At 33.2% G+C, this 14,240-nt stretch overlaps 1 protein-coding gene across 1 annotated transcript; it reads right to left on the reverse strand.

Annotated features, from left to right (window-relative positions):
* Positions 1-12,260: 12,260 nt before the first annotated feature.
* Positions 12,261-13,274, reverse strand: LOC130949908 (uncharacterized). The gene has a single exon (XM_057878509.1). The coding sequence runs from the start codon at positions 13,272-13,274 to the stop codon at positions 12,261-12,263; it is 1,014 nt and encodes a 337-aa protein (XP_057734492.1).
* Between the last annotated feature and the right edge of the window lie 966 nt (positions 13,275-14,240).

Here is a 14,240-nt window from a genome sequence, read left to right on the forward strand (position 1 = left end):
GTCATTTGAGACACTTGAATAATGGATGTCAATTGTTGATTGAGAATTGAGAATTGCTAATTGACTTGGAGTGCACTAAAGCTAGACTTCCCTAGGGTAAGACTAGGACTTGTGACTCAAGTTAGTTACTTTCACTTGACTTTCCTCTATGACTAGGGGTTGACTAAGTGAAGTAATACTCCATTGTTATCACAATTGAAGGAAGCTATAGTGATGGAACTTCCAATGTTAAACCTTGGCCAAGGCCTTTAATACTAATTGATTGTTGTTCACCTTTGTTAGCACTTTTATGCCACATTCTTCAAACCACAAAAGACCACTTAACTAATAACATGCATCCTTGTAACATTCCTAGGGAAGAACGACTCGGGACTAATATTCTCAGTTATTGATTTGATTAGTTTGATGATGGATTTTGTGTCGGTATAGACTATACTACGATTGGTTACTTGATATTTTCTATACCGGCTAAAATCTACTCATCAGTGGGCCTCGGACGTAGATTTCTGCACTATCTGCACTTAGTTACCCATTTTCTGTAAACCCTAGTAACTAGTTTAGTATATATAGCACTTTTTACTATTGTATGGGGAGTCTTTGAACCCTTTTATCATTTATCATGCCATTAGGGAGGCTGGCCATTCGGCCATGCCTAGACCATTTGTTCTTATATATTTTTCAACGGTGGAGTTTCTACACCTTATAGATTAAGGTGAGGAGCTCTGCTGTTCCTCATGAATTAATGCAAGTACTATTATTTTTCTTTCAATTCATGCCTACTTCTTCTCCAAGATATACTCTCGTACTTAATTCAGTTAAGTCAGAATGAAGGGGTGACCCGTGATAATCACCCATTATCTTCATTACTTGCTTAGCCAATATCTGCGTGCCTGACAACCACAAACAGTCTACATGATGTTCAACGTAGTCATTGGACGATAGCTGGAGTATATTCTCTTGGGTCTCTGATCCGCGATTCACATCGTCTCTCCTGACAACAGAGCATCCGAATCTAAGATTAGAACCTTCATGGTATAGGCTAGAAACAATTGGCAGCATTCTTGAGATCAAGAAAGTCTAAACCTTGTCTGTGGTATTCTGAGTAGGATCTAGGACAGGATGACTGTGAAGAGCTTCAAACTCGTGACTGTTGGGCGCAGTGACAGTGTGCAAAAGGATCAATGGATCCTATTCCGACACAAGTGAGAACCGACAGATGATTAGCCCTGCGGTAGCTGCGCCTGGTATTTTTCATCCGAGACGAGAAATCCGACAGTTGATTAACCGTATAGAAACTGTAGCTAGACCATTTTCACTGAGAGGATCATACAGCTTGCCATGGAAGGGAGGACGCATGATTGGATGAAGACAATAGGAAAGCAGAGGTTCAGAAGCAACAAAGCATCTCCAAACGCTTATCTAAAATTTCCACCAATGAATTACATAAGTATCTCTATGTTATTTTCCGTTTTATTTATCTTTTAATAATCAAAACCTCATAACCATTTGAATCCGCCTGACTGAGATTTACAAGATGACCATAGCTTGCTTCAAACCGACAATCTCTGTGGGATCGACCCTTACTCACGTAAGGTATTACTTGGACGACCCAGTGCACTTGCTGGTTAGTTGTGCAGAGTTGTTAAAAGTATGATCACAATTTCGCGCACTGAATACCAAGCTATCTCAACCTCACTTATATCTATTCCGATTTCGGGTTTCAAATTATGTTACCAACTATACTAGAATAGCTCCCTTTACTCTAGAATCAATCCACCAATTCTCTCCCAATGGTGACAAAGTCAAAAGCTATAATCAATAAGCCTTGGGTTTTCCAAGCTAAGGTTGAACCAAGAAGGTAAAAAGAAGCCATAAATCACTTTTATTGTAGGCAAGCTATGAATGACAAAAAATGAAGCTTTGATGAATAATAATACTTTGAATCAGTACCTTTACCAAGTGGCAGGGAATCAATTAGAAGTAAATAGGCTTCTAAAGCAAAATATAATTCTAATGGGACTTTGTAGAAGTATAAAGCCCAATTGGTGGCTCAACAAATTGCACCTGGATTTGATTTCATAAAAACTTATAGTGCACTAGTTAAACTAACATTTATTCAAGTTATCTTGTCTATGGCACTAGCTCGTTCTTGATCAATTAGGCAATTGGATATGAACAATGCCCATTTTCATGGAGATCTAGGTAAGGATGTCTACATGAAACAACGTTAAAAGTATGTATAGGGTGACAGTATACTTTTTTTTCAAGCTCACAAGAGCATTATATGGACTAAAATAGAGAGTTTGGTTTTTTGCTAGCAAATTTGATATCTCAGAGTTTATAGACTTTGTAAATGGCATTAGGACATATTTACTGGTATGAGAATATGGATGAGATAATCATCACTGGAGAGTCATATTAAGTTGTGACTACGCTAATTGAAAAGCTTAATCTTAAATTTGCTTTGAAGGATGTGAGAAAGTTATAGCATTTTCTTGGCTGCTAGCTGCCCATACTGCTTTAGAGGAAATGTTCCTTTCTCAACAAAATACATTGAAGAATGGTTGAAGAAAGTAGGTTGCAAGCCATGCCATTCTCCACTACCATCTACAATCAACCTTTTCTAAATTAGAGGCTCTAGTTTTGTTGATCATATTAGTGGTAGAGAGTCTACAATACTTGATGATGACTAGGCCTGAGTTAGCTTATAGTGAAAGTAAGATATCTCAATTTGTGCAACCTCCTTTGAATTTTCATTGGCATATAGTGAAACGAATGCTAAAATATCTAAGTGGCACCACCAATTATGGGTTGCTTATTTAAAAGGATCCCTCGATAAAGATGGTGTCGTATAATGACTCGGATCAGGGAGGTAATATGGATGAGAGAAAATCTCAAGGTGGTTTCTATGTGTTTTTTGGCTCAAAGGTAGTATTCAGGTTATCTAATAAATAGATTGTGATTGCACGGTCTAATATTAAAGGAAAACACATGAGTATGGATAATCTAGTCACTAAAGTTATGTGGATAAAAATCTATTGAGTTATTAGCTGACATTCTAACTGCCTAAACCTGCAATAATTTGTGTATTGTGATAACCTAAGTGTTGTGGTTTTATATGTAAATCCAATATTACATTCAAAATCCAAGCATTTAGAATTGGAATTCAATTTTTTTGGGAGATATTTTCATTGCAAAAACCATCCAAGTAAGCTACATTCTAAGGAATGTGCAAGTGGCAGATGTCATCACTAAAGTTAGTCCTCTAAAGTCTTTTTGCAATTCAGGTCCAAACTCAAGGTATTTACACCTTTAGTTTGAGGGTGAATCTTAGAGTGGTTAGTGTAGCTGATGCATTCGTATCTTTAGTAGTTTTTCTTACGTTCTTTTTATATTTTTATAAAATTAATTACAATTTCTTTCATCTAAACCAATTGATTTGAGATATTTTCTATTACTAATATATTTTCTAAGTACTTTATTTTCAAGGAAATACAGGAAGCATCACTTAAGGGAATGGCGTGCAACGCCAAGAGATGGCGTGCAACGCCTTCAAAGACACCAAAGAAGTGGCGTGCAACACCAAAGAATGGCGTGCAACGCCTTTGAAGGGCCGCTAAGTTGGTGTGCAACGCCAAGCCCAGGCATGCAATGCCTTCAATGCCCATGACCAACTTCGAAGCCCATGATAAGTTGGTGTGCCATGCCACAATGTCCAAGTGCAATGCCAATCAAGACCCACTCTTGATAGATGTAATTTCGGTCAAGATTAGGGAAGATTCTATTAAGATAGGATTTAATTTGGTTTGGTTTTATTTAGAATTTAAATTATTTTTATTAGTTATTTTATTTTTTCTAAAAGATTAGATAATATTTAGTTTTGAATTTAAATTTTAGGTAGACTTAGAATATAAATAAGTGAACATGGTTCACAGAAAAAGTATGCGATTTCATCAGAGGCCATCATAGTTTTCATCTTTTGTTTTCATCATTCTCCATGAATAACTAATTCCTTTTTGTTAAATGTTAGGAAATCTATTTACTTTTTCATGGATAATTAAACTAAATGTTTTATTCTATTTTAAAGTACGCATTAATCTATTTTTAAGATTGAGTTTTCATTCTTCATTCTTTAAAAGTTAGAAGTATTGAAAAATATTCTGATTCTATTTTGAATTCTGTTATTACTTTGAAAATTTTAATATCAGGATTAGCTTGAAAACTCTTTCTCGTGACTTTTTAAATTGACTAGAGGAATAGTATTTTAAAGAGTGTGCGACTCTTTCATTCTCATAATTTTCAACTATTTAAGACTAGATTTGAATATGTGATATATAATTTGAACTAGAACTATTTTTTATTATTATTTGAATTTAAATCAGAATTGTGCTAAACGTCTTTTCTTAATTGGTTGACCAAGGAATTGGTGATTAGTTAATTAAAGAGAAGTTAAATTGCCAAAGAATTGGAATTCAATTATATATGACTTTTCGTGAAAAGATCTTTGCATGCATTAAAATAGATAATCATTCGGATTAATCTTTCTGGAAAATAAATATCTCTGAAACCTTTAACATTCTCAATCACTGCTTTCTTACATTCAAATACATGTTCATCACTGCCTCCATAATCGTTCAAGCATTCAAGATTCATTCAAAGCCCAGAACCATTCAAAGTTTCAAGCAAGACATGGTTCCAACCCTCAATAATCCATGTTCAATTGATTTAATTAGCGATTCAATCCAATTTTTGCTTACTCAATTTCTTAATCCTCGTGAAAATGATATCTATTCATCGTGGTATTACTTGAATGATCTGGTGCACTTGCCAATATTTAAGCACATCAGTTTTCCACTCATCAGTAGCCAATAAAGGTGCTAAGAGAGTTCTAAAAAAAACTTAATCAACAGCAAGTATTTCATGTAGTGAAAGCAATTAGGACATCCTTCCACAATTCTGTTTAACTCTGTTAAAGTGAATAAAGTGTGAAAGGTGTGATAGATATGTCTATAAATATCTCAATTATAATTGAATAATATAACTTGATTTCACTCAATAGAAAACACTCATTTTCTGTTCTCTCTATTCTTCACTAATTTCTCTCTTCGAGCTCCTCACTTTTTCAACCTAGATCTAATACCTCCAAGGAGGAAGAACCTAGATCTATTTGAGGATAATGACAAAAAGGTTAAAAAAAGTTAGATGTTGAGCATGCGATTGCCGCAAGAAACACTAGTAAGAGTTTTGCTATAATCAATAGAAGAGTTAAGCAAAAAGAATGTTCAAGAAAATCTAGAAAGACTTTTGCTATAATGGTTACATTATAACGAATGATGCCAAAATTGAAGGAGGGCAATGTGCGACCTTTTTCATAAGATCAGAGAAAGTTTGATGCTAAAAGAGATATGAAGGCCAGGAGAGTCCATTCGAAACACCTATCCAAGCCTAGTTGAAACCACAAGTCAAAGTAGAAGGGAGGGAGGCCGAGAGGGAACACGATGATGTGGAAGGGCATATTTGGTTTATTCATGTGGTAGGTTGGTTAAGAAGAGTTAAAGGAGGTGAAATGACTATACAAATTGTAGCAAGGATATTAATAGAATCTTTTAGATTATTGACGAATTTTAGCGATTGATTTTTTTTATCAATTACTAGCGACAAATTTAGTTGAAATAATGACTGAAAAATTGATAGACAAATTTTTTCTAAATTTTAGTGACGAATAAATTATTTTATCCCTAAATTGACATATTCAAACGTTATCAATTAAGACTGTGAGAGCGACAAATTTATTTTAAGAATTATATTTTTTGATATATTAAAATATTTAATCTAATGAATTGGAATCTTAAATAAGCAAAACAACCTATAAAATGATTTTTTAAAAATTGGATATCTTTTTTACAGGTACTACTAATAAGCAAAATTGGTAGGTAAGTAAATATAAACATCAAGATTTTAGTGATAAATATTATAGCTAGTAACCAATTGGGATTGTGAAATAATATATAGCTAATAAATATAACCATCAATTGATGGAGAGGAAGAATGCAATGGGGGGCAAGAAGATATATATTTCATGTGACAGGGCTTCATATCTCTCATTTTGGCCAAACATAATAAATAAATTAGAATCTCTAATTCTCTGAGCCACAAGTGAATAGCAAGCAATTCATTCTTCGTGTCATTTGAAGTATACAGATATATAGCACACCCTGCTGGTCAAAATGTCAAATAATAATAGGCATAACAATTCCACATGATCAGGGAGGGCTATAGTAGGGATCTATCACCATAGCATTCCACGTTTTGAGCAACATTAATTCTTCAACTTTATTATTACTTACTAACTACTATACTATCTTAATTGGGGATATTTCATTATTGCGGAGGTCATTTCCTTCCCTATTCATGGTTGTCATAATGCTATACCAATTTAGTTTATTTCTTTATAAAGCTTCTTTCTCAACGAATAAAACGTACTGAAGAGTTAAAAATGTTTCTAAGGATCAAATCGTCCAAATAATACTAGCATGGATGCACTTCATTAAGGGTTGTATTATGTAAATTTTTACGTCGATTAGAGAGAGAAATTAAATAAGAATGCTTTTTCAAGATGTAAATATTTTCTTCTTGTGGGTGTATTTTAATGGATCAATCTCATTAGATAATCAAGTAAAATTTAATTAATAACAAACTAACAAATATTTTTAAACTATATTTTATATTAATTAATTATTATTAATTAATAATTATTTAAATGTTATTTTTTAAGAAATATAAAATTAATAATTATTAATAACAATTGTTTAAAATTAATTGGTTAAAAATTATTTACTTATACTTTTTTTTAATGGATTGGGTAATTTTTGTTCCTCTACCAAAAATTTTAGGCACGAAATTCCAAAGCAGACAATAATACCCTCAAACGGGTGAACTAGACGGTTACATAAGTAAGAGTTTAAAGACTTTATTAATATATACATATAGTACCATACAATGTTGTTTTTCTAGAAAATTTTTAAAGATATTGACATATCAGATTTATTTACTATAACTCTGATGAATGAAGTATTATTTATTTGTTTTTTTTTTGGTTTATATATATGATGAAGTATCAAATGTATATGTCTTTTTTCTTTTTACAATAAAAATTTTTAAATTTTTTGTCATAAAATTTCTGTGATAAAATATCAAAAATTATTTATTTAAAAAATTTAAATTATTAAGTAAAAATAAACAAATAATTATATATCTAACGCAACTAAATCTTTTTGGACTGAAAAAAATTGTCAAATTAATTAAGTAAATACATCTTATTTTCATTTTATGTCGTGATGATATATAATAACATATCATGATTTTTATACAAATACCTCTTAGTTTAAGTAATATATCCATGTAAATTAAAATATTTTCTAAACATGACACCTGATATCCTTAATTTACACTTTAATCCGTTAATAAATAGAGCGTGCATTTTAATCTATATCTATATCTAATAATTAAATAATGAAATATTTATCTTCAAATTAGTTTTTTAAAATTTTAAATTGATAGGAGAATAAATAATTATATCTTTAATACGACTTTTCATGCATAATCTCTTTTTTGAATTCGCATGACTTTTTTTTTATTTGCATAAGATTTATCTTTTCTTTTTTTGTTTTTACCTTATATTGAATTTTTTTTTAAGACAACGAAAATTGAACTTTAGATATTTTGATATTATATTATAAAAAAAAATTAATTTAAGCTAATAAACAAGTTATTATATATATCTTTGTCACAATTAAATATGAATAATAAAAATAATGTTACACATACATACACACCACCCACACGAAGGTAACATTGATTTGTCAAATCATGACCCAAGGGAGCCAGCAAAATCGCAGCTAGTGAGCCTGAAATTCAGGCAAGAAGGGATCTATATCCAAGTAATATTCAAATAATCGCATCACTATCTCACTGTTTTGGATATTGTGTTGTTGCTACTGCCAAGCCTTCAAGACAAGCACCACAAGTCCAAGATTCCATAGCCCTTATCATTCATGTTCTTGTGCTTCTTACCACAAATTCTCTTGATTTTATGTCTTTATTATTATTAATCTATCGATGGTGACGAAATTCCGACAAACCAAGCAGCGAGAGCGAAAGAACTTCACTGATATGTACACAGATACTAGTAGTCACTCTTTTGTTTAATTTATTAAGTTTTTTCCATAAAAAATATAAATCATTATTACTATTATTATTATTATTGTTGTTCTTTCAACTATTTTAATTGTATTTTAAATCAGTCACTAATATAAAATAAATATTTAGAATATAAAATATATATTAAAAGTGAGTTAAATAACATGTATATTATATTTGTACATAAATACATGATAATTATTTTAATAATAAATTATGTTAGAATATAAAATATATAACATATAATAACTTATTTTAGTGTATAAATAATATTTTTTTATTATTTTGTATCTTCAAGTCAAGTAAGTATTCATTTCATTATATATATTCGAATTGTAATATTTTATTACACTAAACGTCACTACAGTTTTAAAATTTTATATATATATATATATATATATATATATATATATATATAAAGTAATATAATTAGAAATTCGATGAAGGAATCAAAATTCAAAGATGCAAAAATGAAAATACAAAGCGCGAAACATTCACACACGATAATGAAATACGTAGGCACAAAAGATAAACCAAAAACATAGAGTAAACAAGCTGTTTATATATAATATACATAAGAGAACTAGTCATAGTTTGTGGAGTTTAGGCTGATTAATTAAAACAGGATACAGCGGAGTTTTTATAAAAGGGTTACTTCCTATATCTTAAAGTTTAAAGCAAAAGCTTGTAAGGCAACAAAAGATACAAAAGTTAAGAGAATATCTACAATAGAATAAAGTAAAATAAAACAAAAGGGATGGCATCCTCCGCTTTGTCACCAATCTACAAATTCACCGAGGTGGTAGGTTGTGACCTGTATTTAAAAAACAATAACAATATATTGTATGAGTGCCGAAGGTAATCCTAAAACTTCTCAATATGGTAATAGTGTCCAATAGATAAGATATAAGGTTACGGAAAGTCAAAGGTAACCCGAGAACTTCACATCGATACAAAACATTCAAGTTTAATGAAAATATACAACTCAAACTATAATAGGGTAATCTAACTTAAGGAATTTCTAACTAATACTAGTCACCGCTGTCCCACAGCCTTCACCAACCTATCCTCAATGCGATCCCATCGCCACTGCTGATCGAGCCTCCTTAATCCCAACAGAAAATACAAATAATACAAGTAAGTAAAACACAAGTAATGTACATATACAGCTAGTAAAACAAATAGCAAGTAGGCATATGATTCATTTAGGCATATTTGAAGTTAAGCAAAGCAAACAAGCACATAGAAAGATGCATATAATGAATGCATGTCCTATTGGCCATGATATCATTTGTCGGTTCAACTGCCAACCCGACATATCCTTTCGAATGTAGCCTTTTCTGCCACGCCCAAGGATATAGTGCCCTACTCACTATGTGTACCCAGGAATATAGTGCCTGCTCATTGTAGACCCATGGATATAGTGCCCAACTCACTTTCATGCGCATCCCAGAAAAATTGTGCCCTGCTCACTTAACTTGTGGATATAGTGCCCTACTTACTTTTACAGCAGAGAAGGTTATACAAGCAGGATACTACCTCAACCCTCACATCCGAACGTAGCTGGGAGACTGCCACAGCCCCTATACCAGCACCGCTACCTCAACAAGTGGGATTCACCATTGTCCTTACTAAGGTGCATAGCGACTTACCAACCAAAGCAAATCACCAATCATCATTCATTGATTATTTTTCATACTCAATAGGTTCATCAACCTCAAACCTTCATCGGTCATCACTATCTTTCTTATCTCAATTCCTTCCTAATTCTCGAGTTCTCAATATTCCAGGAATATAGTGCCCTGTACACTGTCATCCAGTTATCAATCATTTCTCAACTCATGTTCTCATTTAATCCTCAACTCATTATCAATGTAATATCCACAAATCCACTCTCATTAATTTCGCCCATAAGACTTCCAATACCTAAATCACTGGCTCTAAACTAATTTTAAACACTTATTTTGTCCTCTCAATACACTCTCACTGCCCCAAAGCCTAAATACCATCTAAGGAGTCTTAAACAAGTGTTAGAAAAGTTTATAAGCTTGCTAAGAAGGTAAAATAGTTAAAAATAAAGTTATAGATGAAAAACAGAGCTTGTGCGTATGCACGCACTAGACGAATTCCTCGGCCTGTGCATACGCATAACCTGCAAATTCCTCAGCGTGTGCGTACGCACACCTCCTCATGCGTACGCACGAGCCCAAACGCACTCCCTAGTCTTTCCATGTGCACACTAATCTGCGTACACGTGCACACTAGAAATCCTGGTTTTCTGCAACTTAGGAAAAATTTAGTTTTTGGCACTTAACTTCCAATGTCCATAACATCCTCTAAAAAATTCTGATTTCCACAAAATTTATACCATTTTAAATCTCTTGAAATTATCTTTAATTTGAAAGAAATTTTATTCAAATCTAAAATCCGAGAATCAAGTTATGATCCGTTGAATTCGGTTAAAAATCAAGTTTTACCAAAAATCACTAAAACCTTTATACTTTCAAAACCTCAATTCATAAACCATTATTTTACTTCCAAAACAACTCCAATGCTCCCAAAATCATATCCACCTATTTCTCAAACACTTCTCATCATCAGTACATACAATCTTATCGATCCACCCATCAATCTTCAACCCAACTTCAAACATCATTCGTTAAAATGACATCAAATCATAATTTATTATCATCATCAATCATCACAATCATCATTAACTATCGTCAATCTCATTAATAAAAATTATCATAAAATTTTCAAGATTGACTCAATATTTTCACTTGAAATCACTAAACCTCAACATATTCACTTAGTTCAACTTATCCTATGGTCAACTAGTCTAAGTTTTCACGTAACATTATATATTATTTTTGATAAACCAAAACCAAACCTTGGCCGATTTCTCTCTAAGCCAAAAATGCCACAACTCTAAGCTTCCTAAGACTCCAAATCGATTTCAAAGAGCTCCAGCCACCAAAGCTTAATTTCAAGTGCTCCAGTTCACCGATTAATTCTCCAATTTAACAAAATTTAATCTAATTCCATGAAATTTACTAAATTAATAACTAGGGTTCATATAATTGGATAACCACAAGGGTTTAGAGTTCCTTTACCATTCCCATTAGGTAATCGAAGCAAAACTCAGTAATTCCTCACAACTAGAGCACACCTATCATCATTAAATCACAAAATTTCAAAACCCAAGAACCTAAAATTTTAGAATTTTAACGAAGGAAGCCTGGGCGAGCAATTTTAAAGTTCTTACCAAATTGTTCGATGAATTTCGTAGGAAATTCTGAGACAAACGCGTGGCCACTGATGCCTCGTCAATCGGAGCTCCAGGTTGAAAGATAAGTGGAATTAAAAATGAGGTTAGGGTTTGAGTTCTTGTTTCTTGCCTTTCCTCCAATTTTCAACTAGATTCACCAATTTGTTGGGGAAGATGAGCTGAAGCTCATAAGTGTTGGTGATTGGATTACGCCTTGGGCCTATTGTGGGTCCGGTTTAATCGGTTCGGTCCGACAGCCCCATTTTGGGCCATAATCTTTAAAATTAGTGTTAAAATTCGTGTTTTAATCATTTTTACTTCCTTAAACTATAAAATTTAATTTCTTATATTTTTTTAAACAATTATTAATTTATTGGCTACTTATTTATTAATTTCCTAGAGTTTACATCCTACCCCCCTAACAAAAATTTTTACCCTCGAAAATGTCAATCACCACATAGGTACGTGAGAGTAGTTCTCTTTTAATTCAACGTATAGCTCCCCGACCTTTTGCTAATTGTTAAAACAACTCGTCTCCTGTAACTTCTCCTTCTCATCATAGTAGTCCTAATCTTATCACAATCATCGTGCTTTCATTGCGGCACTCAGATCATACACCACACTTTCATTGCGTTACTCTGATTGTTTGTCATTAAGAATCAGAATTACTCAGCTACGTCCACCAGAATTTTTGCTTTCCATCAGTTCCTCCAACAAGATTCTAAGTTTTGACAGCCCTAACGGTGACATTCCATAAGATAAAATTAAGCTAAACTTTGGTCCAAGAAACATTCTAAACCAACTTTATACGCTTACCTCTTATCAGAGGATCTGATCTCATCGTATCACTCACATCCAATGCAAACACACGGATTAGTTGTTGATTCCGACCCACAATTTGGTTTTTCCCACGATGGCAGTCCTTAACAATGTGTCTAGATAGTCCACAAGTATAGCATAGACTGCTTCCCTTTTCCAAGTGAAACTGGGCATTGTTATTCCTCCCGAAATTTCCTTGACCTTGAGGATACTGAGGGGCATGTCCATTCCATTTGAAGTTCGGTCCCCTCGGTTGAAAGTACACTCCATGACTTTGATTGTTGGTACCTTCAAAATTATCTCTTGCCACAACAATCTTCTTGGCACAGTCCTCTACAACTCGCGCCTTGTTCACCAACTCGGAGAATCTCCTAATCTCTAGCAGAGCCACTGCACTCATAATGTTATCCTGAGCTGTCTTGGTATTTGATGTATTTCCAACCTTCGTAGGACTCGGGAGCACCCTAAAAATCCTCAAAAACCTGCAAAGTTCCTCAAACTTTCTGGCGTACTCTACTATAGTCATAAACATTTGCTTCAGCTGCATAAATTCCAACTCCCTTGCCTCCTTAATTGACTTCAAAAAATATTTCTTGTAGAAGATAGTCTGAAACAACTCCCAGGGAATATCCTCATTTTGTAGTTGCATCAGTCGGCACTCTCTTTGCCACCAGTGCTTAGCCTCACCCAATAACAAATATGCTGCAAACTCCAAGAACTGGTTTTCCAAAACATGTTGAGCTTGTAACACACGCTCCATTGCTTGGAACCAGCTGTCTGCCACAGTAGGGTTCGTCGATCCCTTAAAAGTCAGCGGGTTAACCTTCAAAAAAGCAACTAGAGTCATCGGCCAAACTCTTAAGTTGTTCCCAGTTCCTTCTTCATTCCCAGTACCATTTCCATTCCCATGCCCCATCCTTTTCATAGCATGAGTAATCACAACAGTGCTCACTTGCATCATTTTGGCTAGGTTTGTAATTGCTGCCATGAACTCAACATGATTAACAACTAGCAGATTACCCTCACTCACTCCTCGTGTACGTGGTCAATCTTGCCTACGAGGCGCCATTTGGATTTTTTTTTCACACCAAACAATCGATATCAAGGAGATCAATCTCAATATCTCAAGCTCAGTGCTTCAAGTATCCCAAAGGTTCTCCAAACAAGCATGCTATGCATATCAAACAGATATCCTAAATAGCACAAAAGAAAATCAATCCTAGAGTATGCAATGAAGCACAATCAGTCCATTCCTCAGGCTCACGAGGACAAATCGCACTAATACAATAAATGTAACACCATATCACACTATACCTTACCTCATGCCGTAAAGCAAAGGGTGATAAAGCGTAACGAAAGTTCAAAATATAGCATATATATATATATATATATATATATATATATATATCAAGAATATAACTAGAAGCCTGATGAAGGAATAAAAGCTAAAAGATGCAAAAACTGAAATACAAAGCGTGAAGCGTTCACACATAATAACGAAATGCGTAGGCACAAAAGATAAACTAAAAATATAGAGTAAACAAGTTATTTATATATAATATACATAAGATAACTAGTTAAAACCTACGGAGTTTAGGCTGGCTAGCTAAAACAGAATACAGCAGAGTTTTTATAAAAGGCTTACTTCCTATCTCTCAAAATTTAAAGCAAAAGCCTCTAAGACAACAAAAGATGAGAGAACATTTACAATAGAATAAAGCAAAATAAAACAAAAAGAATGCCATCCTCTGCTGTGTCACCAATCTACAAACTCACCGAAATATGTTGCGACTTGCATCTAAAAAATAACAATAATAGATGGTATGAGAACAGGAAGTTTTCAGATGATAACAGTGCCTAATAGATAAGATATAAGATTCCAGGAAGCCAAACGGAATCATAGAACTTCACATTAATACAAAATATTCAAGCTTAATGGAAATATACAACTTAA

The sequence above is a fragment of the Arachis stenosperma genome, chromosome 9 (genome assembly GCF_014773155.1).
Source record: "Arachis stenosperma cultivar V10309 chromosome 9, arast.V10309.gnm1.PFL2, whole genome shotgun sequence".
Lineage (NCBI taxonomy): Eukaryota > Viridiplantae > Streptophyta > Magnoliopsida > Fabales > Fabaceae > Arachis > Arachis stenosperma.

Bases quoted from the DNA above. Each gene is read 5' to 3' on its own strand.
- LOC130949908 (XM_057878509.1), bottom strand. From the start codon at position 13,274: ATGGCAGCAATTACAAACCTAGCCAAAATGATGCAAGTGAGCACTGTT.